Genomic DNA, 26768 nt, shown 5'->3' with positions numbered 1-26768 from the left:
TCTGTGCAGGTTTTTTTTTCACACGTTCTTGCCTTCTGTTTTTGCTGGAGGCTCCCGTCCCTATTGAGAGGCAAATTTTAGCCATCTGGCAAAGCAGACTGTAGGATAAAAAAATGAGAGAGGGAGAAAGAAAAAAAAAAGCACACAATGTGCATGGGCACACACACACAAAACTCTGGAGATTAGGGAAGACAAAAACTTCTCAGCGGTTGCTGGAGAGGAGAGGAGAGGAGAGGAGAGGAGAGGAGAGGAGAGGAGAGGAGAGGAGAGGAGAGGAGAGGAGAGGAGAGGAGAGGAGAGGAGAGGAGAGGAGAGGAGAGGAGAGGAGAGGAGAGGAGAGGAGAGGAGAGGAGAGGAGAGGAGAGGAGAGGAGAGGAGAGGAGAGGAGAGGAGAGGAGAGGAAGAAGGAGAGAGCCTTCAGCGCAGGCAGGTCCGTGTGTGCGTGCGGGGATGTGGGGAACCGTTGCAGGCAGGGGAAGGCGTGACCTGCATGGAAAATGCCAGACAACTCCAGACACACACGCAGAGGCGCGCACACGCTCACAAATCTCCGGCCAGAGATAAGGCGGACAGCGGAGCGTGGGGAAGGAGGCGAAGCCGGCCCCCGCCGCCCAGCCAGCCGCCCTCCCCTGCCTCCCCAGCCCCTCGGGGAGCTCTCCCGGCAGAGACATGAGGTGAGTGCCTCCGGGACGAGGGGCGATGCGGCGGGGGAGAGCCGCGCACCGGCCCCGGGGGGTTCCGGGGGGCACCGCGGGGTGGTTGGGGGGCGGCGCCGGTTTCACTCCGGAGCGGGACCGGGACTCGCGGAGAGGAGCTGGATGCGGGGCGAGCCGGCGGCGCTGAAGTCCAGGCGAAGCGGAGGGGGTGATGCCCGTTTCCGCCAGCCCCCGAGCAGAAGAGAAACAGATTTTTTTCCCTTCGCACATTTTTGTGGTTTCAGACGAGCCGTCAGAAAAAGGCATGTTCAACCTCAGTCCACTCGGATGAAAAGTCGGCCCAAGTTTGTCGGTGCCCCGCAACTTTGCTTTGTACCCGGGGGCCGGGGCGAGCGGTGGCACGAGACAGATGAGCCCCAGAAAACTACTGCCCTGGTTTTGAAAGAACGCAGACAGGTTAAAAATAATCCGCTTATATAGATTCAATTTCCTCATCAGCATACCTTAATCAAGCCCTGCTTCTGAAACCGTGTGTGCGTGCACGTGTGGGTAGTTCCAGCGACTGTAATATACACCTACAAGCCTCTGCCAGGCCCTAGTACCTATTTTAGAAAGCGGAAATTTTCTCTAATGGCTCTAATTTCCTGCATGTTTCTGTTCCTCTGTGTGCTGTAAAAAGACGGAGGTCTCTCCTCCGGCCGGGTCCCATGCAATGCCATGGGCGTTCGAGTTTGCACCCCCAGCCCGGGCAGGGGCTTGCTCACCCCTTGCACTGAGAACTGCTCCGCTGGCGCTCGCCTTCCTGTTCGAATGGAGCTCCAGGCTGGTGTGCAGTCAGCTGGCGGCTGCAGGGTGACCTGCCATCGCTGTCCTCTGTGCCCTCCTCAGGCACAAACAAGTTGGCAACTGGGACAAACTCTCTTGGATCAGATTTTTTTTAAATCTGAGTTTGATGACAAAAGGTCTCTGTGGATCTTAACTTCTGTGTCCTTCTTCATTTGGGGTGAGTGGTACCCTAAGAACTGAAGAGAACTGAAGAGGGAAAAGAGAAGAGAGAAGAGAAAAAGCAAAATGAAGAGAAGCGAAGGGAAAAGTAAAAGAGAAGCGAAGAGAAGAGTAAATGAGAAATGAAGAGAAGAGAAGAGAAGAGAAGAGAAGAGAAGAGAAGAGAAGAGAAGAGAAGAGAAGAGAAGAGAAGAGAAGAGAAGAGAAGAGAAGAGAAGAGAAGAGAAGAGAAGAGAAGAGAAGAGAAGAGAAGAGAAGAAAAGAAAAGAAAAGAAAAGAAAAGAAAAGAAAAGAAAAGAAAAGAAAAGAAAAGAAAAGAAAAGAAAAGAAAAGAAAAGAAAAGAAAAGAAAAGAAAAGAAAAGAAAAGAAAAGAAAAGAAAAGAAAAGAAAAGAAAAGAAAAGGAGTGTGCTAGCGGGGAGCAACGTGCAGGTCCTGCTGCTGGGGCCCTGGTCCGTCCTCGCCCCGCTGCAAAGCAGCGTGCTGTTTGCTGAGAGTCGGTGATCCCCGTTTGGCAGGGTGAAGCTAAGCGGGAGTAACAACACTAGTTATTGCCATGATGCTTTCATTAAACCGATTCAGAACGCATCATTATTTTATTAAGCATCCTGATGTTTACTCTTGTATTAAGCGAAGATTTGCCCATCAGCTGTTAGTCCAAAGACGTGTAGCTGGTGGCTGCAGCTGCCAGGAGTGAGAAGCATGGAGCTCCTGATGGTGCCTGGAGCTGCAGAGGTGCCTTCGGATCCCACGGGACACCTCCGTCACCCACCTTTCTAAGGGGTTTTCCCTCCTCAGAGCCACGTGCAGCTCCCACCCTCACCTCCATGTCCCTGCAGAGAGTTCGCTGCTGGTGGCATGGTGCCACAGCTCCTCTCCCAACCTGGCACACTGGTCTGTCTCAACTGTGCAACCTTACACAAACTTGTAAGGGTTTTGGGGAAGAAAAAAAAATGCATTTTTTGGAAAACCAGACTGAGCCCTGACAGGCTTTGGGATGGCCAGAGTTTCATTCGGTTTCCCCGTGTGCTTTCCAGGTACCCCCTGGCCTGGTCCTTCTGTGCCTGGCTGCTCGGCGTGGCGGATGCCGTTGAGCTGACGGAGATGTTTGGGGAGATCCGCTCCCCAAACTTCCCCGATTCCTATCCCAGCGACTCGGAAGTGACGTGGAACATCTCCGTGCCCGAGGGATTTAAAATCAAGCTGTACTTCATGCATTTCGACTTGGAGTCGTCCTACCTCTGTGAATACGACTACGTGAAGGTGAGCGGTGGTATCAGGGGACGCATGAACGGGCAGGTGGGACATGCGTTTGGCCAGCAGGGAGAGGGCAGTGCTGGAAAAGCTGGGAATGAGGTATTTTTCCCCATTTATTGGGCACAGGAATTGTCAGTCCAGTGGACAACAGGAAGAGCACAATAAGCTGACAACATCCATCGGACTAACCAGTGGGTGGGACACCCAAATCAGAGCCCAGTCAAAAAGGACCAGATTTCTGAAACTACAACACTTAATTCTCATTGCATCCTGTGGGATTCACACACCTGCGTGCTGATGAAATCCCTGTGCCAAAACACCCAGGCTGTGCTCCTCTGATGCCAGGCACGTGCAAGGAGGCCCCTGAGCTCAGCACCCTTGGCCAGGTCATGGCTGTAGGGACACCCAGCAGAACCAAAAATAAGGGTTAGACCTGAGCTTAAGGCTGCAAGCTGGGGTCTGCATGCAGAGCAGCCTTCCTACAAGCAACTGGGACAGACCCACAGGCTCCTTTGTGTTCACTACAAACCCATATCACAGCCCAGGTCCAACTTCTGGGGCCACTGCTGGCAAATACCCTCAGCGCAAACAAGCTCTGGATGTTCCCAGAGAGCTGTCATGAGCAAAACCACAAAAGATTTCATTCTGCCTCGTTGCTGGGCAGTAACCCATCAGAAATGATGGTGGGCCGCATGCTGTTGTGCCGCAGAGCATCCTTGCCTCCTTGCAACTCCAAACAGGGTTCCCCACCTCCAGGACAACCGGGCTCTCCATCTCTTTGAATTTGGTCAGTTTTGGTGCTTTCTGGCAGGCCAGGTGCAGCAAGCAGGTGCTTCCTACATTTCAGGGCTGAACATTCATCACCCATCGCCCAGCACAAGCCTCACCTTGCCCCTCTGCATGGAGGCAGGTGGAGATTGCGCCCAGGTCTGGAAGCACTCAGCCCCAGTGCTAGGTGCCAGCTACTTGCAATTATTGTTTTATTCTCGCCCTAAGAAGACAAAGCAAACATTTGCATTTTTTTTCCTCTTGGATCTGTTTGCTGCTTTAATTTCCCCTTTGTGCTGGCACTCATTTTGCTACTAACAGCTCTCATTGAGGTTTGATTAGTTCTTTCTGCTTCTCCTGGATCTTCTCCAAGCACAAGGGCCAGGGACATATATAGAGATATATTGCTCTAAGAACTCAATAAGCTCAAGGAGCAGATTTCTTGGAAACTTTCCCCATTCCAAGCTTTACCCCTCCTCCTGCCCTTCACCCCCTGCTCATTTTTCCTTTTTCATAAGGGCTCCCTGTTATTTGGCCACGGTGCCAAGTTGGCATCACAGCTTTCCCTGCTGCTGGATTTCCATAAGAAGGCGGCATTTTTCACAGGGATTTAGATCTCAGCTGTATAAATTTGCTCTGGGCTGTAGCTCAGCTCACAGAGCCTCTACCACAGAATTGCATTTGAAAAGTGCCGAAAACGCTCAGAAACGCCCGTCTGGGTGGATTACAGGTGATCCGTAAGCTGCTCAGCTGGGTAGACGTGCAGTTTTGTTGCTACTAAGGCATCAGCTTGGAACACGTAAGGAGAGCAGCAGATGAATAGAAGACCATTTTCCTCCTTGGGAAAACCCAGCACGTATAGATGTGTCTGTAATATTCTGCCAGCCCCGCTAAAGAGGCTCATCGTGGCTCAGAAAGCCAGAGGTGCCACCTCTCTGTTTGGTACCATCTCCATCATATGCACTGCCGTAAGACAAAGATCAAACACAGGGGCTAAACAGCCCCGGTGCAAGGTGGGGACCCAGCTGGGGTCAGGCAGAAAGCCACCGTGCCGTGGTTTTTGCCTCCCTCACCTCCTCGGCTGCCCACGTGCCCCAGCTCGAGCAGTGCAGAAAGTCATCCCCAGCAGCAAGCTCGGGGCCTGCTGAGCTGCGAGCACACGCAGGTCTCTGCCTTCGGGGTGGTCTTCGGAAGGGAACAGTTTCCAGAGCCCTGAAACAATGGCTAATTAAAACAATAGCTGTTGATTTATATATATCCACATGCATGCGCGTGCGTGTGTATATATATAAAACGAACGTGGCTCCTAGGGAAACGTGGCCAGCGGGATTGTTTGTGCAAATGGGGATGGGACGGGTGGCGTTTCAGTAAGGAGGTAAGCGAGGAGGAGCAGGCAGCCCCGAGCAAGTAGGAAACACCAGCCTGCGTGCTCCTCCCCAGGCTCAGCAAGCACCCAGTGCTTCTGGACACAGGTCTCCAGCAACCCTAGGGCAGGAGCAGGGAGATGGGAGGTGCAAGGTTCTTGCCCCAAATGGGACAGGTGCCTTCTCTTGAACCAGGGGAACCAAGTGGAGCTTCCAGGGGTGTGAGTTAAAACCTCAGCATGATTTTGCAGGGTTTCTTGGGAAGGAGCTGTCTGCTAAGTCTGGGAAACCTCCACTGGGGAGAGGATGCACGCATGTGGGGAAGACTCAGCTGCAGGCTCTTGCTCCCGGCTGTCCCATCCCTGCCTCGTTTCCAACAGCAAGCAGCACAGCACCAGGCATTTCGCACAAAACCCCGCTAATCTGGGTGTTGCCTCCTTCCACGCACTCCGGCTGCAAGGCGGCTCCGCAGGGGCCGTTCCATGCCCTTCCCTGCCTCTGAGCCTCTCCTCCCCATGTCATGTTCCCAGTGTCTTCAGCCCGGCACTGCGATTTCTCGGCCTAATGAGCCATTTATATATATTACAAGTGGTATGCTTTGCCCTCGTCAGTCCAATTAGTGCATTCCTGCAGGGCTGACGGCCACGTTTCCGTGTTGCCGGCTCTGTGCTCCTTTCTGGTGGCAGGCGCTGAGCCGCCTGGCCAAATTCCCCACGGTGCTGGGGGGGCTTTGTTAACCCAGCCGCTGCAGGAGGCATCGCCGGGACGTCGCTGCTCCAGCAGCCAAAGCCGGGGCTGTCTCCTTTCTGTGTGCCCTGGGCACAGCCTGCATCGCCACGTGCGTTGTGACAGCCTCTGAGTCCCAGCCCCAGCCAAAAATCACGGGGACAGAGCCGCAGCCAGGGCAGGGACCCCCCTCCATCCATAGGGGCAGGCATCGTAACAAGGAGAGCAGAGGCAAAAGCAGACAGCAAAGCTGGCAGGAGGCAGTGGCACGGGTAAATTTAAGGCACGAGAGTGTCGCTATGTTTTATTTTTCGAAGCAGGCTTCTTTCAGCGTATTTTTATAGGGAATTTCTCCTCGGCAATTGATATTTCCCTCAGGGACACATCTTCTCTAGTGAAAACGTCGACATCATGACCCGAGAGGGAGAAACTCCAAACAAACAACCAGGATTTAATTACCAGCCTGCTCGCTGGATGTAAATGATCTACGAAAAAGTATACAGTCCTCAGCAGAAGCAGCAAATATTAACCAGGGAGGATGACCTCTCTGTTTAGTTTACAGCCGGAGGGCTGTCTCTGCTCCCTGCGTCCCGGGGCATGGGACCCGTCACAGATAAGGGGCTGCCGATACCTTCGGCGAGGCCCCACGGCGAGAGCATCCTCGGGCAGGGGCACGGGCACGGGGGACATTTCCCTGTGCATCCCCGCAGAGGTGACGGCAGCACCGGCCCCGCACCGAGGAGCCGACTGGAAAACGCCGCTTCCGACAGCTTTCCTCCCCAAAAAAGCGGTTTCTGCAGAAAACGCAGTGCTCGTGCTGCTGCAGCCGGGGCTTCAGGGGAACGAGCCCGCTTTTCGCAGCAGCCAAAGAGCCAGGCTCGTTCGCTTTTTGGAGATGGTGCTCCCGTTTTTCAGCCTGAAATGATGTTTTGTTTCAAAACACCCTTTATTTTGGATTTTTAAACGATTCTAAAGCACCACAGTATATTTCAAAGCGATTGAAACCAGATGGACCCCAAATTACTTGTTTTCCTTTTTTTTTCAGAACTCTGTTTCACAAAAAAAAGAATAAAATTCAATTGGGTTTTTGTCCCAATGCGGGACGCATGCTTTTTCTCCAAATTCTCAAAATCTATCATCGGAAAGTCTCTCTCTTTTCTGGCCAGCTCTTGCTCATATGAGAGGATGGAAAATATCTGGAGGCAATGTCAAGGCATGCTGAGCTGCCATTTCCATGTTGTCTTTCCCTGGTGTAAGCGAGTTTCCTCCTGCATGCTCAGCCCTGGGAAATTTCCTTTTCTCCCCGCACCCTCCCCAGCCGGCGCATCCCGAGGGTCTCGGGGAGCCACGGTGGCAGCCGCAGGAGGGTCCCACCTCACCGAGGCCATGCGAGCTGGGGGTGGCATCACAGCATCCATGGGTCCCCAAGCTGTGCGCTTTGTTATGGCCTTAATAACGTGTTCTTGGTGTGAGCAAGGAGGGCTGGCGTGGTGCAGAATTGGTCATGTTCCTCCCCTGGGGGGTTATTCATATTCAGAATATGACAGGGTGCTGGGAACAGGGACAGGGACCAGGGGTGGGACTGCAGGGGAAGGAGATGGGGTTGGTGCTGAAAGGGTCTTGGGGAAGGGACGAGGGAAAAGGAAGGGATGGGGCTTCCAGGGAACACAGGAGGGTTTTTCACGGGGATTGCAGTGCTCCCAGGCATGGGCAAGTCTGTGCTGTAAAGGCTGCACAGAGAGGCTAGTGGGCATGCTGAAATGACAGCAGGGCATGATGGCCCCTCCATCCCCTCCTGCAGCCCCCTGGGTGCCATCCTCTCCCCATCCAGGATGACTTCAGAGGGCTGCCACGGGCAGAGCGGGTGGGACACCTCGTCTCCCCTCACAGAAACCCTTTAACAGCTTTACTGCAATGACAGCATCCCAGAGAGCCAGAGCGAGCCCAGCCCGACCTCCTGCAGGGAGGCACTGGAGGCTCTCCAGGGTTTCAGACACCCACAGCGGAGTACATTGAGGGGTGGCCAAGCACCGGGGAGCACCCCAAGGACACGTCAGCCCGTGTGATTTGTATAAGCCGAGCGCTCACCCAGCCTTTCTGCTACAGATCGAAGCAGAAGACCAGGAGCTGGCAACCTTCTGCGGCAGGGAGACGACAGACACCGAGCAGGCCCCTGGCCAGCAGGTCATCCTGTCCCCCGGCCCCTACATGGGGCTGACTTTCAGGTCCGACTTCTCCAACGAGGAGCGCTTCACTGGCTTCGACGCCCATTACACGGCCGTGGGTAAGCAGCACACAGCCTCGGGACCCGCTGGGCGCGGGGGGCTGCAGCGTGTGACCCCCCTCTCCTTGCTGTCTCCCCACCATCCCACCCAGACGTGGACGAGTGCCTGGAGAAAAGCGACGAGGAGCTGGCGTGCGACCACTACTGCCACAACTACATCGGCGGGTACTACTGCTCCTGCAGGTTTGGCTACATCCTGCACTCCGACAACAGGACCTGCAAAGGTACTGGCCGGGCACAGCAGGGCCGTGGGGATGGTCATGCAGAGGAGGCCCTGAGCAGGCAACAGACCTACTAAATACGGGCAAAACTGCCCTCTCCTGCTGCCTGGAGGGATGAGGTGCCTCCTCCCCTGCAAGCCACTAGCCTGGGACAGGAGAGTGCCCAAGGCCTGCAGTCATCTCATGAGGAATGAGATGTGGTTTCTACCTCAGCTAAACTCTAGAGACCTCCTCAAGTAGGAGAAATGAGATGTTTTAGTCTCTGCCCTGAGTATGCCTGATGAAGGTGAGATGGGTTTGGCTCTCAGCCCAGGACCTTCCACATCACAGGCATATTTGGAGCTTGTCTTGCGAGGTTCTCCTTGCATGGACCCACATTCAAGGCCACGGACCCCATCCCACAAAGGGGCTGAGCGGGCAGGGAGCCGGGTGCAAGAAAGCAGGGGCTGGGACAATGGGGTGCTGAGAGCTGGGTGCCCATCAGCACCCCTTATCCTGAGCGTGGCCGGGGCTGGGGGTGGCTGATGGGGCGCTGATCCGTCCCGGCTGTGTTTCAGTGGAGTGCAGCGACAACCTCTACACCCAGAGGAGCGGGGTGGTCACCAGCGCCGACTTCCCCAGCCCCTACCCCAAGAGCTCGGACTGCCTGTACCGCATCGAGCTGGAGGAGGGCTTCTTCATCACCCTGAGCTTCGAGGACAGCTTCGACGTGGAAGACCACCCCGAGGTGACCTGTCCCTATGACTACATCAAGGTGAGCTCCCTCTGCCCCACTATCCTGTCGTACCCCCGGTGTCCTGATGATGGGGCCAGAATTACCCCAGTCTAAATGGAGATGATGAAGCCAGCAGGAGCCCCATGATAGTTGAACCTCTTACCACATCTGATGGTGAACCATTTTCTGGCCCTGGGCCCAGAACCAGTTCACATCGCCCCACCACACGGTGGTGAAGCGTCCCCGTGCATCATCCTCGGGGTGAGGAGATCCCCAGGGATCCACCCCCCCTCAAGCCACCTCTTTCCCTTGGCAGATCAAAGCTGGCCCCAGGGAGTTTGGCCCTTTCTGTGGAGAGAAGTCCCCAGGACGCATCGAAACCCAAACCAACAGCGTGCAGATCCTCTTCCACAGCGATAACTCGGGGGAGAACAGGGGCTGGAAGCTGTCGTACACAGCAATCGGTAACACCTGCTGCTTTCCTCTGTTTGCCGGGCTTGGGAAATGGGAAGGAAGGGCTTTATACACTCTGTAGGTGGAGACCTGGAGTTCGGTGGCCCATGAGCCTGTTCCTGAGCCATGCTGGTGTAGGTTGATGGCAAGGGCAGAGCAGGATGCTCGGACCTGGCCAAGGGGGTTGGACGGTAGTGCTGGGACTCTCCACTTGCTCCACTTACTCAGCTAAGTGTTGTTTTGCTCTGCTTGCTCTTTATTCAAAGGAAACCCGTGCCCATTGGTGCAGCCACCCATCAATGGGAAAATCGAGCCTTCCCAAGCCAAGTACACTTTCAAAGACCAGGTTGTCATCAGCTGCAACACCGGCTACAAAGTACTGAAGGTATGGGGTGACGCTGGGAGGAACCCTTCCTCCCAAAGCCATCACATCTCTGCTTGGGAGAGCGAACATGACCCACACACCCTGGGCCTCCTCGCCAGGGTCTAGGGCACAGCCTCCTCTGGCAATTTTTAGCTAGAAAGTCCTCTTCCAGGGAGGTCTGGTTATATCTTTATTGACTGCCAAGAATTTGGCTTTTTATAGGCTCGTACATTGATGGTGTTGTGGTTTTTGTTTTGTTTCGTTCTGTTTTTCTGCACAGGATAACCTAGAGAGCGAATCCTTCCAGATCGAGTGCCTGAAGGACGGGACATGGAGTAACAAGATCCCCGTTTGCAAAAGTAAGGAAACCCCACACACCCCCTGTCGATGTCCTTTTCCTGCTGAAATTTCACTCTGGATAGAGCTGCCCTGCCAGAGTGGAGCTCCTTACTCAGACCCAGCCAGAGAGACTACGTAATTCTGCAACACTCTCTTGGCTCTTTCTTGGGTAGCATAACGGGGCTTGGTCCAAATGCCACAAGCAGGAGGTTTGTGCTTTCCCTTAGATTACTCATAAGTTGATTTGTGACCAGCTCTGCTGCCTCCCTGTCAAAGAAAGAGGTACCCTGGCTCTTGGGAGCTGGGTGAGCAGTAGCACTGCGAAGGCTCTGCTGCCACGTGAAGGATGGCAAATTTGGGGCTGAATCCTGCTCTCGATGTGAGAGCAAGGGCTTCATGAGATGGGAAGACTCCCTGCTGTCTAGAAAACACCTACGAGCTTCCACAAAGCTTGTTTGACCGCGAAACCTGGGCATGGATCACATCAGACTCACCTCTGTGGTGATGCACCTTCATGAATGGCTGCTGCTGGAGGGAGGGAGGTGGCTGGTCCCGGGCGAGTGAGGTGGGATTGTTTGAGCTGTTAGATAAATCTGACACAATCTGGGATAATCTGGTTCCTGGTCCAAATTTCCTTCCAAATGGAGGCTGCTAAGGTCATGGGCTTTAGAGTGGTGCCAGGTTCTAGCTGGGCAGTGCACAGCTAAGAGAAAGGGGACACAAAAGTTGCCCAGATACTTACAAACCTCAAAAAGAGAGAAAAGAAGGAAAAGAAAGGAGATTCCATTTGCATCAGCTCTTTTTTGTCTAACCCAGCTCCTCTCTCAGCTCAGGCCCGGAGCTGAGCTTCTCATGTACCTGATAACACCTCTTTCCTTTCCCCAAACACTCACCAGTGCCCTTCAGCCCCAGAAGGCACTCGCTGCTACTCAGCCTGCTGCAAGGCTGGCCCAGAGAGGGGAAAAGCAACAAACACTCTCAGGGAAGGTCCCAAGACCTTCCAGGACAGGCAAGATGAGATGCTCTCAAGGGGTGTGGCACCCAGGTGCTCCCCTTCTGGGCATATCTTTTTTATTTTAATGGTGCCATGGATTTTACCTTAGGAGTGTGTTTTTGGAGTTTTAGATCACGTTTACTCATTCAAAATGAAAAATGAGGGGTTGTCAGACATGCTAAATAGATTCATATCTGAAAGGGCTTCTTACAAAGTATGGGATCAGTGACGTCTCTGCCCCACCAAAGAACTACCCCTCTCATCACCAGCTTCCCATTGATTTTATCCAGTTTGGAGAGAGATCAGATAAACACTGGCATTGCCTAGAAAAAAAAGAAAAGGAAAAAAAAAAGTAGATATTTTTAACCCCCAAAGCATTAATTTTTGGAGAACATTGAACTGATTACCTGCACTATTCCGTTTGGGCTGGAACTGGTCCCTTCTTGTGTGAGATAAATCACTACGCTAAATTTCTGTGGCTTTCTTGGAAAGCCAAGAAGCCCCTAAATGGGCAGTCCAGGCCTTCAGACTGCCGTGCCTCCCACCTCCCCTGTACGTCTGGGAGAGGCAAAAATGGTTTGAAAAGAAGAGCAAAAAAATAGAAACCTTCCCCAGCCAAGGTGGATAACATCCAGCTCTGCAGCCTCCCCAGCTTTTCCCAACCACTGTCCCCAGATTGCCCTGGATGAGCCGAGCGGGTCCCCATCAGGGTCCCCACCAGGGTCCCCATGGCTCCCGGTGCTCATTACAGATCTCTGGTGTTTTGGGGGCTGGGTTTCCTGCATGCCTCTCTCTGCTCGGCTACTAATTGAGCTTTCTCTCTCTGCTCTCCTCCTTCCCCTCTGCCTTCGGTGCAGCTGCAGACAGAGCCGACAACCAGACAGACAGAAGAGCCGGCTCGGAGCAAGTGGCTGCGTGAGGCTGGCGCCGGCCGCGCCGCCGAGACGGGCAGCCTGCCTCCGTGCCCCTCTCTGCTCTGTCCCGCACCCAGGGCAGCTCCCCTTTGCCTCTGGCTGCCAACTCCATCTCCGCGGCTTGTCTAACCGGCATGGCGCTCCTAACCCCCTGCGCACGGTGCTTTCTTAACTCCGTCTCCAGAAGGGAAATTCGGAGCCGAGCCCCCCTGTCCGTCCATCGCCCCCCTGGGAAGGTCCCTGCCTGTCCCCGGGCTGCCGCCAGCTCCTGGCGCATCCTCCGCACCCCTCCGGACGCCCCGGCCGTGCTCTGCTCCCCTCCGAGCCGGCGGTTGCGCAAGGAGCATCGGCCCCGCACATGGTTTGTTTGTTTGGATTTAACCTCCCGCTGCCCTTCCTCCCTGGCCCAGTGTCGCAAATAAGAAACACTCCTTCCTCTCCTCTCTCCGAGCATCCTTTCAGCTCCCCTGCCCTGGGATAGGGAGGATGGGGTGGCATCAGCAGCCTCCTGACAGCCCTTGGGAGGATGCGCGCGGGACCGAGCCCTGGCAGTGGTACGGGGAATGCTGCTCTGTGTACCCTTGGTCCCCGCTGCTGGCCCTGCGGAGGTGAGGATGGGCTGGTCTCGGGATGGTCACAGCCAAAAGAGGCCAGAGCCCGGTGTCTGGCCCCATCTGTGTCCCCAGGAGCCCAGGACGTGCACCCAGGGCTCCTTGAGGTGTCAGGGGCTGCACTACGAGGGTGCTGGGAGGGGGACCAGAGGCTGGGAGAGGAGGAGGAGAGTGCTGGGGAGCTCTGCATGGCTCTGCTCTTAGGAAGATGGAGACACTAAACAGCCCCTCTCCCAAGACAAAAGTCTGGAAGAGCTCAAGGCACAAACTCCCTTCCCACTCCCTTTGGGCAGGACCCGGGACAGCAGTGGGGCAGCACCTCTGTGCAGGAACCCCTTCTCCAGGCTTCAGGGCTGCCCTCAACACGTGGGACACGCAGGGAGGGAACAGGTTGTGCAGGCTGGGGGGCACAGCCCTGCAGCCATAAATAGCCCCAGAGCAGACGTGCCGGCCACATCGATCCCCCAACACCCATTCCCCTCTTCCTGCAAGCCCCAGCATCCCCCAGCACCTTATACGGGTCTTACAGGTGCTGGTACCATGGCACAAAACCACTGTGCTCCTAAGCATGGTGGAAAGACAGCAGGAAAGCTCGGGGACCCTGGGGCTGGTGACAGAGTCTGTGTCCCCTGCTCTGCCCCTTTGTGAAGCACAGGCACCCCGAGCCTCCTCCAGCCTGGCTGCACCCATCCTATCGCCCTCTGTTCCTGCCAAACCGCAGCAGGGCAGAGGGGACCCTGGTGGACAGTGAGCCACAGCATTTTGCCATAAACCAGGCTTTTTTCACCCGAGTGGGTGGCTAACCCTGAGCATCTGTACATGTCCCTGGTGCCAACATTGCTTCTAGTGATTTTTTTTCTTCGTTAGCCTGGATCACCATGGTAAGGCTCCTGACTGTGCTGCCTGCCCTGATAGCCCCCTCCCCATCCTCAAGCACCCAGACCCACGGAGCTCACGTGCCCCTGTTCCGCTGGACCTGCTTTCTGCAAAGTCACCCATCCTCTCAGCTTCAAAGTGGCAGAGCCCAGCTCCGCAGAGCTGCACTTCCCAGGCAGGATGAGACCCTGGGTGGGTGGCACAAGCCTGGTCCATGGGAGAAGAGGCTGGGCAGGGCATGGTGAGGGATATCGGGGAGAAGAGGGACCACAGACAGACCGTGGAAAAGGGCAATGGCACCCTGGAGGTTGGAGCAGGTAGGTTTTTCCCTACAGCTGCCGGTCTCCCCCTGCCTGCAGAGCAGCCAAGCCATGCTCTCCGTGTCCTTCATCCCTGGTTGTCACAGGAGAGCCAGGACCCAGGGGTGCTCAGCCTGCGCTGTAAATGCCTATCGGCAAAGCTTGCTGAGCAGGTCCAGAGCAGGAGGGATGGGGCTGCGCTACCGACAAAGCCTGGTGCGTGCAGGAGGTGTTTGACGAACCACTGCCTGCTTTTTCCTGCCCATTCATAAGGGGTGCAAAGACAAACTGCGGGAGCATGTCCTGACAGCTCCTGCCCACCTGCGCACATCCCTCCCCCTCTCAAAGGTACAGCAGATCGCGTCCTAAACACACAGCTCGGGACATCCTAGGAGGGATGGGAGCCGAGCCAAGGAGCTGCCTGAGCCGTGCCAGGCTGTGCTCCTTGCATTGCCCTAAAGAAGCAAGGTGTGGGGCTATAGGAGCACCCTGGGGCTGGGCGCCCTGAAAATATCACAGGGCTCAACCCCGATTCTGTGTTGGCTTTCAGTTGCTGACTGCAAAGAGCCGCCGGAGCTGGAGCATGGCTTCGTCACCTTCTCCTCCAGGAACAACCTCACCACCTACCGTGCGGCCATCCAGTACCACTGCCAGCACCCCTACTACCACATGGCCCCCAACAGCACCGGTGAGCGGGGGGACCTGTCCCCATGGTGCGGGTGGGCACGCGGGGGGAGCCAGGGATGGCCACAATGGGGTCTCCGTGCTGGGGAGAGCACCAGGTCCAGCAGCCCTAGGAAGGGCTCCTCAAGGCTCCCCATCCCAAAAACCCAGCAGAGCCAAAGCCCTGCAGAGAGCAATGGGATCATGGCAGAGCTTCACGCTTATCCGCCAGCAGAGACACCACAAGGGGTTTTCACAAAACACCACAGGTCTCCGCACCCTTTGGACATGGCTCTGGGCGGCAGCCAGGGTGCACACATGTCCCAGCCCTCCTTCCTCCTCCTCCCTCAGTATGGAAAGCCAAAGAATTTCCTCACATTCCTGCCTCCCTGCTCATAGCCCTGCGCCTCTGGTCCCTGCAGCCAGCACTCGTTAGTGTAACGGGCAGCAGCAGCACTAATGGGGTGGCAGCTCAGAGGGCTTAAAAAGGAGGTCGCAACCTGGAAAAGGGTTCAGAGGGTCCTGGTGGCAGGGCAGCATCTCTGTGTCCCCACGCTGGGGCCACAGCCCAGCTAACACGCTGCTCTCTTCCAGCCACCTACACGTGCGATGCATCAGGGGTGTGGAGGAGCGAGGAGCTGGGCACGGCGCTGCCGTCCTGCCGTCCAGGTACTGGTGGGGATGGGCACCACGGTGAGGGGTGCGGGGATGTGCGGGGAGGGGGCTGCCTGCCCGACCTCACCTGCTGCTCCTGGGCACGGACCCTCTCCTTGGTGACAGAGCTATGCGCTGCACGTGTCCACTGCCGCAATGTATGGCAGAGAGGGCAGTGGGGATGGGGCTCAGGAAGGCAGCAGCCTCAGCAATACGGGCACGTTCAGCCCCCAGCATCGCTGGCGCTGGCTCCAGCCAAGGGCAGAGCACGACCTGCCCGGTGGCGCCGGCTCCCGGCTCCCATTAGCAGCGTGTCCCCATGCAGGAGCAATTAGCACGTCTCCGAGCCTTGCAGAAAAAAAACAGCCCCTTCGCAGGGCCAAAAGTCCCAAGCCTTTGAGCAGTGGCAGAAACGTTTGCAGCCAGCAAGTTTCCAGGCCAGGCGCCCGCTCGGGATTAAACAAAAGTCCCTGGGACGTGGGCTGGCCACAGCCGGCTGCAGACGGGGCTGGCAGCAGCCCTGGGTGCAGGCTGCGGTCGGATGTGCGGGGACGGCTCTCCGGAGCGGTGCAGGGACACGGCGGCAGGGCTCAGCCCCACAGCAGGTCTCGCTGGGTGTCTGCTCTCCAGAGACCGGGGCTGCGGCTGCTCTTGTTTCGGCAGCTGCTCCCTGCATCCCTCCTTGATGTTTCAGCCTGAAATAATTTGTGCCGGGAGCATACGGGGACATTTTTCGGGGCCTTAGCTGCCTTCATGGGCCATTTCCAGGCCTCCTGATTAGTGACAGAAGTCAGGGAGGCTTCAGGAAAATGGAAAATCCCAGGGAGAGGGCGACGCTCTCCTGAGATTGGGATCTGCAGGCAGCAGCTGGCCAGCTGCTCTTCAGATCTCCCCTCGTGTCTCACGCTACCTCCCCATCAATAGAAACTCCTCTTCCAGGCCACGCCGCGCCTGCCTCTGCCATTAGTGGGAGCATTTGCAGCCTGGTCAGCGTTTTTGATATGTAATTTAATAGAATAAATATTTGGCTGGATGCGCTTCCTCTAAAATCATCTCCCTGGGATGGCTGTCAGCTTCGGTGCAGCAGAACAGCTGGGCTGGGCTGGGAGGCAGGAGCTCTTAGCCCGAGCACGTTTTCTGTTCCCTGCAGCACTGGGAAAGGCAGGGGAGTGAAGCGCAGGCAGATGCTCCCCGCACACTCTGAAGTCGCAGTTTTCCTAGCAGCAGCCACAGCAAATCCGCGTTAGCAGCTCCCGGTGCTCCTGCCCCAGCTCTCAGCTCTGATCCCATCACCTTGGGACCCTCTTTCTGGGAGGCTCAGCATCCTCCCCTCTCAACACAAGGGCATGGGGCAGAGTCAGAGCAAGACCAAATCAGCTCCCACAGCCTCCCAGTATCATCAGCACCCCTGAGCGCTAACCAGCCTGGGACTCCCCTCCCTGGCACTGCCACAGGCATGAGCCAGCTCCAAGAGCACCACCTTTGTCCCCAGGAATATGTTCCCCAAGGGTACCTTGGGTTCTCAGAGCCACCTTCAGCTGCTGAATTCCTCTTGGAGGGTGACAGCACATGGATAAAGCACCCGGAGGCAAACCAGGCAGCACATCAGGGCCCCTCAGACATAATTCTGGGTCTGCTGGAGCTGAGCAGAGGGAAGCTGGTTTGGCTGCCAGAACTGCGGTGAAGACTTGGGATGCAGGAGTAAAGCCCACGGTGCTAGGCAACATCCCACGGCCAAGCCTCCTCCGGCCACAGCTCCGCCGGGAGGGTGAATGCCATGGCCGTGACACCACAGGCCTCGTGATGGGTCTCAGGGCGAGGGGTGAGGCTGGGCTGATGTAAGGCTCCAGTCCTCCCGGTGGCGTTCCCCTGGCACACGCTGAGCAGGAGCCCAAGCGGCTGGACGGCTGGGGAAGGGCTGAGTGAGCTCGCGGGGCAGCGTGAGGCTGCAGGATTACTCACTTGGCCTTTCTGCTTCTGAAGTGCTGTGGGTCCAGCCAAACCACTCCAGAAACTGAACTGCAAAGTGAGGAATTGCAAAGCACAGGCGGGCCCACCAGCCAGCTCTGTCTCCCACCTACCAGCACAACTGTACAACAACCCTTCACGTTGCAGCTCTGCTTTACTGCAATCCAGGCCTGGCAGAAATCCTAGCATCCACCAAGTCTTTGACACAGCAGAATTCTCCTTCTACCTCCTCTTCTGTAAGGAGTCTGGTAACACTATCGTCCACATCTGGAGCACAAATCACACAGGTGTAAACCAAGACTAAGATCTGATCCTACTCAGAAAGCTTGAAGTCCCACCCTGGCTCCCCCTTTGCTAGGCCTGTGCCTGCCTTCAGTGGCAGGAGATCTGGTACAGCTTTGGGGTAGTTATCACTGGGTAAAAGCCTCCTCCACATCCCCATGGTCTGCTATGAACTGTTCCCATGGTCCATTCTCACTCAGCGGACAACAGACCCTTCTTTCCACCAGCTAAGACCACTCTTTCCACCCACTATTTGCAGGGCAAGTCCTCCAGCCCCTCTGGAGTGCAGGTCTGGCACATACCACCCGTTTGCACAAGTCCATATTTTTCATCAAAGGCTTTTCACCTCCCATCATGACGGGGCCACACATACTGCAGCCCTGCCCTGACAGGCACTAAGAGCTTGACCTTTCCGAAACTTAGCGGATACTTTTTGGGACAGGGACCCACCCAAGCTGGTAGCCAGAATTGTGCCTAGAGAGACCACAGCCTCATGGCCAGGAGCATTCACCTTCTGTTTTCACAGCCTACAGCAAGGGTGGGAAAGGAGAAGGCAGCCAGGAGGCTGCTTTTTGGAGCAAACTTGCTGGGACAACCTGGGCCTTGACTGCCCATGGCTGAACCCATGTTGGAGTCCTGCAGAGCTGGGACAGCAGCCAGAGGGAGCTCCTGGCTCTGAAGATGCCTCTTTCACTGCCCCAGCACCCGGCCTAGCGGCCAAGCTTGGTCTCAGTCCTGTCTCGTTGCCAGCTGAAGGATGGCCTGTTCTGGACAGGCTGCCATAGCCATAGGAGCCATGCAGCCATGCTTCAAGGTGCTTGGGGAGATGCAGAGGGAGATCGGACCCTCTTACCCCCCCGAGAAGGTATTTCAGGTCCCAAAGGTGCAATGATGGATGGCACTGAGCAAGGTGCATTCATCATTGCAGGTAGATTATGCCACAGGCCTAGTGGGGAGCTCCTGGGGGAGCTGCCTAGAACCCTCCCTTGGGACTCCCAGGGTGCCATGTGGGAGCAGATGACAGGATTGGGTCCCCCCCCCTCACCTGGGGAAAGGGGGCCCAAATCCTGGAAAGTGACAGATTATACCGTGCCATAGACAAGACACTTCTCTAATGTATGCCTCATTGACCACAGCCATGAAAAGCATAGACAGAGGGCTTGGTATAGTTACTTTTAACTCCGGGAGAGCAGCTCCCTATTGTCCTGGAACCATGAGCAAAGGAAGATGCTCTGTGCTCCAAAAGTGTTGCTGAAATAGCTCAGGCCAACAGAGAGAAATAGCTTCATAAGGGCTGAACAGGGTCTGCAGGGGTCACCCCACCATCCTCATGGTTATGAAGATAACCAGCTACGTGGCATAATCTACAGGGAAGTCCCTTTTCATTTGTTCCCCAGATAAGTGCTGGGAGTAACAGCGCTGTCCGTTTTGTCCCCAGTGTGCGGTCGGCCGGCTCGTGCTCTGCCCGGGATCATCAAGCGCATCATCGGTGGGCGCAACGCAGAGCCCGGCTTCTTCCCCTGGCAGGCCCTGATTGTGGTGGAGGACATGTCCCGGGTGCCCAACGACAAGTGGTTCGGCAGCGGGGCCCTGCTCTCAGACTCCTGGGTGCTGACAGCCGCCCACGTGCTCCGCTCCCAGCGGCGAGACAAGACGGTCATCCCCGTTTCGAAGGAGCACGTCACTGTCTACCTGGCCCTGCACGACGTGAGGAACAAGATGGAGGCCGTCAACCGGACAGTGGAGAGGATCATACTCCACGAGGAGTTTGACATCCAGAACTACAACCACGACATCGCTCTGGTCAAGCTGAAGGAGAAGGTGACCATGGGGAAATACGTCATGCCCGTCTGCTTGCCCCAGTTCGAGCACGAGCTGGAGGGACCTCACCCCAACACGCTGGGGCTGGTGGCTGGCTGGGGGATCTCCAACCCCAACATCACCGTGGATGAGATCATCAGCTCGGGCATGAGGACGCTGTCCGACATCCTGCAGTACGTCAAGCTCCCGGTGGTGCTGCATGCGGAGTGCAAGACCAGCTACGAGTCCCGGTCGGGGAACTACAGCGTGACCGAGAACATGTTCTGCGCCGGCTACTACGAAGGTGGGAAGGACACTTGCTTGGGAGACAGCGGGGGAGCCTTCGTCATTCAGGACCCGGGAACCCGGAGGTGGGTGGCCCAAGGGCTGGTCTCATGGGGTGGCCCAGAGGAGTGTGGCAGCAAGCAAGTGTATGGGGTGTACACCAAAGTCTCCAACTATGTGGACTGGGTGGAGAAGAAAACAGGCTCCTCAGAGAGGTGGACATTTCTGGACCCTGAGCTGGAGAGATGAGTGACTAAGCACTGCCTGCTGCCGCAGCTTCCTTTCTTCTTGTTGTTTTTTTAATATGCTCCAGACTCTGGTCTTTCGCAAGCAGTAGCCACGATGCTCAGCCGCACTTCGGGCCTTTGCCAGCCCTCCACGTCATCCATTTCACTTGGTCCCACATCCCTTTGCTTGCGCTCTTAGGAAATGCTTGCTAGGGAGCTGGGGGAAGGGAGCAAAGGGTGAGATCTCATCCGGCATCCTTAGCTCATGCTGCCGGGCTCCAAACCTTGCCCACCCTCCCAGGGAGGCTCCCTCCAAGCTATGACAAAGGCACAGTGACAGAAGCAGCATTTCCCTGCCACCAAAGCCTTGGGCCATGCACAGAGACTTGCTCACACCCTCACAGCTCTCAGGCCAGCTCTTTCCGTCAGATGATGCAACTGGAGGAGCAACAGGGGCTGTGGACAGCATGGGAAACATGGACAGGAAGGCCTGGACCTCAGAGGACCCCCTCACTGTGTCACACACCTTTTCTGGGCAAGGAGCAGTGAGAGAGCCCTGTGGGTTTGCTGGTATTTATGTTTGCAGACAAACATCCCTTCCCGATGGCATCTCAGGTGATGTCCACCTGGCCCCAGGGATGTGAGGATGTGTCCACGTTAGCCCTAAACTTCAGCCATAGCTGGAAAGGTAATGGCTGCTGAGATGGCACCGACCCAGCATATGGGATGGCCAGGTAAGCTTAGCTTCCTTCAGCAGGGACATCAACTCCTTCACTTGCCAGCAAAGCCCTCCTATAGCTGTAAGCAACATGCAACAACTGCCTGCTGTTCTCTCTGCATGCCTCTAACCTCCTTTGGGCCTCTCCTCCTCCTCCTCCTCCTTTGGTTTTGCTATGCAAGAAATGAGTCAACAATAAACGAGCCACTCTCCATTTTGCTATCATCCAAAAAACCATTTGTAGAGCATGTAGAGGAGCAGAAGGCCTAAGGAAGGTCTAATTTGCAGACACGCTAAGAACTGTATTCTTGGCTATGTCATGTAACTGCAAGGTATTTTTATATATATATATTTCTTTTTTTGATACTACATTCTGTAAAATATCCAATGTCATGTAAGGATGGTTCTGTGTAATCTTCCTCTTGAGAACAAAATAAAACTTTAATATTTACTGAGTTTGTGCCCTGAGGCTTTTTTTCCAGGCAGATCAAGGTCAAGGACTGAGGGCAAAGGCAGGTCACAAATCTGTGCCACGCACCCCTGCTCCTTCTCCATGGCATCTGCTCTCTGTCCATGTCAGACCTTATCAACCATGCCCTCAGCTCCACACAGTCCAGCTCTGCATCACACAAACTCTTTCCACGGCCAAGACAAAGGCTGGAGCGTACTGCACAGAAAATGTAAGGGAGGTGAGATCCAGTGGTGGAGAACTGACCGTAATAAATAGACTACACATTCCCAACAAGCAAGACGAGCAAGCCACGTCTGCAAGGAGCATTTTAAGGAGAGCTAGGCTGCTGGGTCTCACATGGTGTAGTCATCCCGCCCACCCATGTATAGCAGTGCTGCAAAACACCAGCACACTTGAAAGGATGGAGCTCCTTAGCCTTCAGTCAGGTTCGATAACCTGTGGGCTTTACAAGCCTGAATACTACCCAGTCTCACAGTGATCAGTGCCCAGAAACATCCGTATCACTTTGGGAAATCTGTCTGCAATTACCATCAGCTTCAGCAAGCATTTGCTGAGCAGAGAACGGCCAAGGCCCTCTAGAAACCTCCCCATGGACCATTTCCCAGGCTTCTGGTCGCTGCTGGTAACGCAGGCTGCTTTCCATACTGCCAGCGACACAGAATCAGAGCCCCTCCATTCCACATGGCCTGGGAATGCAGCAAGTACTCAGGACCATATGGCTCTTTGGAAACCTTTGGAAACAGCAGGAAGAGTCTGGGAACCCGCTCAGGGTTGTAAGATCCAAGTGATGGCCTCGAAGTTGCCTTCACTCAGGTTTAAGGAGAGGCACTCTAGCCTTTTAAAAGTAGCCTTTTAAAAGTAGCCTTTTACTCCACCACACCCCCGTAAGGGCGACTGCGAAGTCTGGGGGTTTACATCCCTCACATCTCACTTTCTTCCCTCTGGTTGCAGTGTGTGGGAAGCCCAGGTTTTCCAGGAATACCACGTCCCGGCCCGCAGGCAGACACCTCTCCCAGCGAGGAGCCTCCCCCTGGATCGCTATGCTCTCTCGGGGCGGCCGGCCCTTCTGCGCAGGTTCCCTTCTGGGTAAGACCATCCTCGGGGAGATGCTGCAGGAGGTGAGAGCCGGGCTGGGAGTATCCTGCCTGTGGTTAGGGAGGATCGTAGGACGCTGGGAGCCTCCAGCCTGCTGCTGCCCAGGGACTCCCAGGCTCAGATGTGGTGCCCTTGAGCTTCACCATCCTGCTTGATGAAAATACTGATGTGTTTTTTGAACATATGTAAAGATTTGGTCCCTCACAGGAGCCCACAGGGTGACTGCTCCTCGTGTTCATTGGAGCCAGCTTCACTTAATGCTCCCTTCCTCTTGAACTACAAGAGAAGTGAGCACCCCTACTCCCATGGCTTCCTCCTTTTGTGCAATTCCCTCTGCCAAAGGCCCAGGGAGCTGCGCTGCCACTGGGCTTTCTCCCATATGTGGTGAGCAAGAGCATCTAGGGTGGACTCTTCAGAGGGACACCGATGCCCGGGGATTGTTTCCTAGGGAACAAGTGGATTGTCACCGCAGCCCACTGCCTCCACAACGAACTGGACATGGAGAGCCCCCAGCTCCGCAGCTCGGATCTGCTTGCCCCTTCCTCCTTCAGGATCATCCTGGGTGAGCAGAGCGCTGATGGGGGGTCGTGGAGCCATGGCCAGGGCTCTGCTTTCCGCACGGTGGCTCTGGGCACAGCTTGAAAAATAACCTCTGAAAGACACGTGCAGAGCTCCCAGCCACGGTGGGAGCTGCCCTAATTGCCGAAACGCCATGGAGCCACCTCCCTCTTTGGTACAAACATCTCCCTGCCTCCCCTCCCTCCCAGGGAAGCACAGCACCCTGAGGCAGGATGGCACGGAGCAGCAGATGCACCCCAAAGCCCTCCTCGTCCACCCGTCCTACCGCCCTGCCACCTTGGAGTACGACATCGGGCTGGTGGAGCTGTCTGGAGCAGCAGTGTTGAACGACTACGTCATGCCCATTTGCTTCCCTGACCAGAAGCAGCCACGAGGCAAGAGCTTTGCTGCCCTCCTCTCCCTCCTCCGCTGCGGGGAAGGGGCTGCAGGAGGGCTCAAGAGGTGGAAGGGAGCAGGGATGAGGAGTGGCAGCAGCCAGGGCGTACCCCAAGAGCGGCTGGGTAATGAGCCAGGGCGGGTGCAGGGGGCACCTCGATGCGTGTGAGATGTCTTGGGGAGGTGGAGAGGGAAAGAGCCAGGGTGCTGAGGAGGGGCAATGGCAGGGAGGAAATATCATATGAAGTGGTGCTGGAAGGGACCTCACAAGGACTCTGGCTTGGCTTGGGATCAAGTGAAAGCATCCCTGGATCATGCTCCTCAGACCTCACCAGGGAGTTAGATAGCATATCAAGACAGCCTTCTGGAGTTGGAGCAACAGCTTTTGGTGGTGGTTAGCCTCCTCAGAGACCGCATGAACCTGATACACTCATCCTTGCAGCTCTGAGTGATTTGTGAACCCAGAACCACAATCCCCTCCCTCTCCTCTTCCCAACCCCTTTGTCCCTTATCTAAGTGTAGCCCAGACATCCTGTCTGAAAACTGTTTCCCCGGGCTGCCACACACCTGTGTGAGGTCCAGGCGGCTTTGCCTGCTCCACACGTCTCTTCTAGCTTCCCAGCACAACTACGGGACTCCCCAGCCCCGAACCACAGCTCGGATGGGGGAGCTGGGGCAGGAGCTGCCAGGCAGGGGCAGCCTTCAGGAGAAGGGAGGTGGGAGGCAGAGGCAGCATGCAGGTGGGCAGGAGGAGCATCCAACCTCTGAGAACCACCAGGCAACAAGGGCAGCACACGCGGTGAGCAGTGCAGCATCTTCCCTTTCCCTTTCAGACACCCTGGTCATCATCAGTGGTTGGGGGAAACCCTTCCTGCAACGGCTTCCCGAAACCCTGATGGAGGTGAGAGCTACAGCTGGCCTCAGGGCCCGGTATAGATGTAATATTCAGCAGGACACGGCACTGCCCCATGTCCCCATCACGGTGGGGTTCCCTCCATGGGGTTGGGGCTCACGCGGCACTTGGTGAGAAGAGCTGGAGGCTCGGGAAGTGCTGTTGAGGAGGCTGGGTGGGGGAAGCAGGAATAAATGAACCAAAGCACTTGTGCTGCAGGTAGAGGTGCCCATTGTCAAGCACAGCGAGTGCAGAGATGCCTACGCCAGGCTCCACAGAACGGTGACCGATGACATGATCTGTGCCGGGGAGAAAGAAGGTAAAAATCTGTGCCATTTCCAGCCTCACATCCCAGTCCCTGCTCCCTGCCAGCCCCTGTTTCACTCCACTGGAGTGTCTGGGTTCCCGGAGAGGTTCTGGAGCAGTTTTCACCCCTTGCAGGTGGGAACGATGCTTGCAGCGGAGATTCAGGGGGCCCCATGGTCACCTTCAGCCCCAAGAAGAGCCGCTGGCAGCTGCTGGGCACTGTGTCCTGGGGGGACAGCTTCGGGGTGAAGGAGCAGTACAGGGTTTATTCCAGTGTCATCCAGAGCCTGGAGTGGCTCAGGAAGGTCACAGAAGTGGAGCACTGACTTCCCACCCACTGGCGTCCCTGGGCACGGGGAGCCCAGTGGGTGATGCAATGGGCTGCTAAAGCTCAGGTGTTGATGTGGACTCATGCCTATCCTACCTGAAAAAAAGGGAAAGAAAACAGATTCCTCAGCCCAGAAGAAGGGAAAGAATTGTGGAGGAGAGGAGTTTATTCCTGCGGACCCAAGGGGAGTGCTCGCCTCCTCACCGCTGCCCACGGTTGTCTCATCTCCCTGCCCCACGGCAATGCACAGGTTGAAGGCAGCTCAGAAACGGTCCCCAGGGGCTGCAGATTGCAGAGAAGCCTCTCGAGGCCAGGAATTCTGCAACACCGCTGAGCCCTTTGGCTTTCAATAAACTCCCTCTTCAGAAGTGCTGGGAAAAAAAATATTTATCCCTGAAAGCAAACAATTAAACTGAAGCGCATGCAATATATCTCTTGTTCCTAAGCGTCACGGGTGAAACGCTAACAAAATCCCCCAGTATTGCAAATAACCCTTCGTCTCTGCCAGCTGGGCTGGTGTCCAGCAGTGCATCCACCACCCGCCACTACCGACCGCGGCGGTGGCTGATTTCAAAGCCCTTGGGCTCTCCGTTTACTCTGTCAGTTTATTTTAAGCTACTTGGGGGTCAGAGATAACACACCAAGGGGAGAAATGCTGTGGTTCCACCACCACTTGTGGTTTCACCTGTGCAGGGTGGATGCTCAGAGGAGCTCTGCCCTGTGCAAGCTGGCAGTGCGTCTGCTCAGCTACAGCCCCTGCAGCTTCAGGGGCTGAGACAGACCTGGACTGGCCAGGAATGCAAATTGCAGGGAAAAGCAAGAGGTGAGATCCTGCCCTTCAATTATTTATAGCACTAGCATGTCATTAAAGATGGGGTTGGTGGCCGGGGGAGAGCACAGCCAGAGAGAATAAAAATTAAATCTGGGTTCAATCAGCATGCAGAAAATACAACAGGTAAGTGACTTTTGTTTTAAAAGGGGTGAAGAAGCAGCCTGTCCCTGCTAGCTGTTGTTGGGAGAGCACATCCTCACAGCAGGGGCTCTGCAGCAAACACGGATGGAAGTTGGGGCAGGGACACAGCTCTGCTGAGCATCCTTTCTCCACATCACAGGCTGTGAAAATCCAGCCTTTGGAGAAAGCCTAAACCACGGGCATGTTTTCTGCCTTGTGCCCAGATCCAGGGCTGGGAGCTGGGTTGTTGGCCCCCAATTTCCTACAGCACAGGACTGAAATAACACCACTGGGCTCCTCAGGGTTCATAGCAGGGTGGCTGCCCAGGCTCGCTCACACATGGGTGTGCTGGCATGTCCAAAGATATCCAAAGGATGAGGGGAAAGAGAAAGAAAAAGCAAAAGCAAAAGACGGTCCCCTGGGCATCAAACCTCAGCTGTAGGACCTGTGCCTAGACAGCTCCCAGGCAAGTTACAAAACACTGCTGCCCACAAGATACCCATCACAAATAAAGCCCATCCTCCTCCCTCCCACAGCTCTGCTGGGAAGTCCCCGATGCCACCCAGCCCACGTCCCCTGCTCACTGCCCTGTGTGCCACCAGGTGCCAGCCCCTCGTGCCAGCCTCTCGCCCCAGTGCCGCGGGGATGGGAGCGGGCAGCAGATGGGAACAGGCAACGGAGACAGCAATTTATCAGTCTGGCTGTGGTAAAAGGCCAGCAAAATGCCCCTGGGTGAGGTTTGCCCATCCGTGGCCAGGTGTAAGCACCAGACATCAGCTGTGGAGGAGCCCAGCCCTGAAGTGGCACAAGGGGGGACAGTGAGGACCTGCCCAGAACCCCCAGCATCCCACCAGGAGAGAGAGCATCCTTCATCCTTCTGCCACCTTCCTTGGGATGGGCTCGCTGTCTCCATGCCACTCACCTTCCCTGGCCGCTGAGCTGAGCTGGGGGGGCTTGCTCTGGCCTCCAAATTGCCAAGAGCCATGGAGAGCAGCACACGGAGGGCACTTTGCTAAGAAACTCATGGGGGATTGGCACAACTGCACATCAAAGCAGAGTATCCTGGAAAAAAAGCCCCAAAATGAGGCTGTGGCTCAGAAGCCAATGTATACACGGGTGTTGCTGAGTGATGGGGAGGGGATGAAGCAGCTGCATGATGGAGGGGGCAGAGCCCCCCCGGACACACACACAGCACAAGGAGACAGGCAGGCAGCATCAGCCAGGGGACTGGGGAAAAAGCAGCATATGCATGCAAGGCCATGGGTGAAGGAGCCTGGGTGTGTGTAGAGAACATTGCAGGGGGGGTTAAGGGATGCCTCTGCCCTTG

The 26768-nt window shown here is 55.9% G+C and overlaps 1 protein-coding gene across 4 annotated transcripts; it reads left to right on the top strand.

Annotated features, from left to right (window-relative positions):
- Positions 1-497: 497 nt before the first annotated feature.
- Positions 498-24913, top strand: MASP1 (MBL associated serine protease 1). Of its 4 annotated transcripts, XM_080604483.1 has the most exons (17): positions 498-674; positions 2698-2923; positions 7882-8059; positions 8152-8283; positions 8838-9034; positions 9312-9459; positions 9715-9833; positions 10093-10171; positions 14396-14533; positions 15103-15177; positions 18851-19378; positions 21866-22000; positions 22458-22571; positions 22777-22962; positions 23797-23864; positions 24075-24174; positions 24297-24913. In XM_080604483.1, the coding sequence occupies exons 1-17, from the start codon at positions 670-672 to the stop codon at positions 24485-24487; spliced, it is 2619 nt and encodes an 872-aa protein (XP_080460609.1). In that variant the 5' UTR covers positions 498-669; the 3' UTR covers positions 24488-24913. The 4 variants fall into 4 exon arrangements, with proteins under 4 accessions (XP_080460609.1, XP_080460607.1, XP_080460606.1 ...); XM_080604481.1 differs by lacking the exon at positions 18851-19378; XM_080604480.1 differs by lacking the exons at positions 21866-22000; positions 22458-22571; positions 22777-22962; ... (1 more) ...; positions 24075-24174; positions 24297-24913 and having other exon boundaries at positions 18851-20894.
- The last annotated feature ends 1855 nt before the right edge of the window (positions 24914-26768 follow it).

This window comes from Anser brachyrhynchus (assembly GCF_964034855.1).
Source record: "Anser brachyrhynchus genome assembly, chromosome: 9".
Taxonomy (NCBI): domain Eukaryota; kingdom Metazoa; phylum Chordata; class Aves; order Anseriformes; family Anatidae; genus Anser; species Anser brachyrhynchus.
Note: the sequence above shows the minus strand (reverse complement) of the source record. Positions and strands in the feature narration are given on the sequence as shown.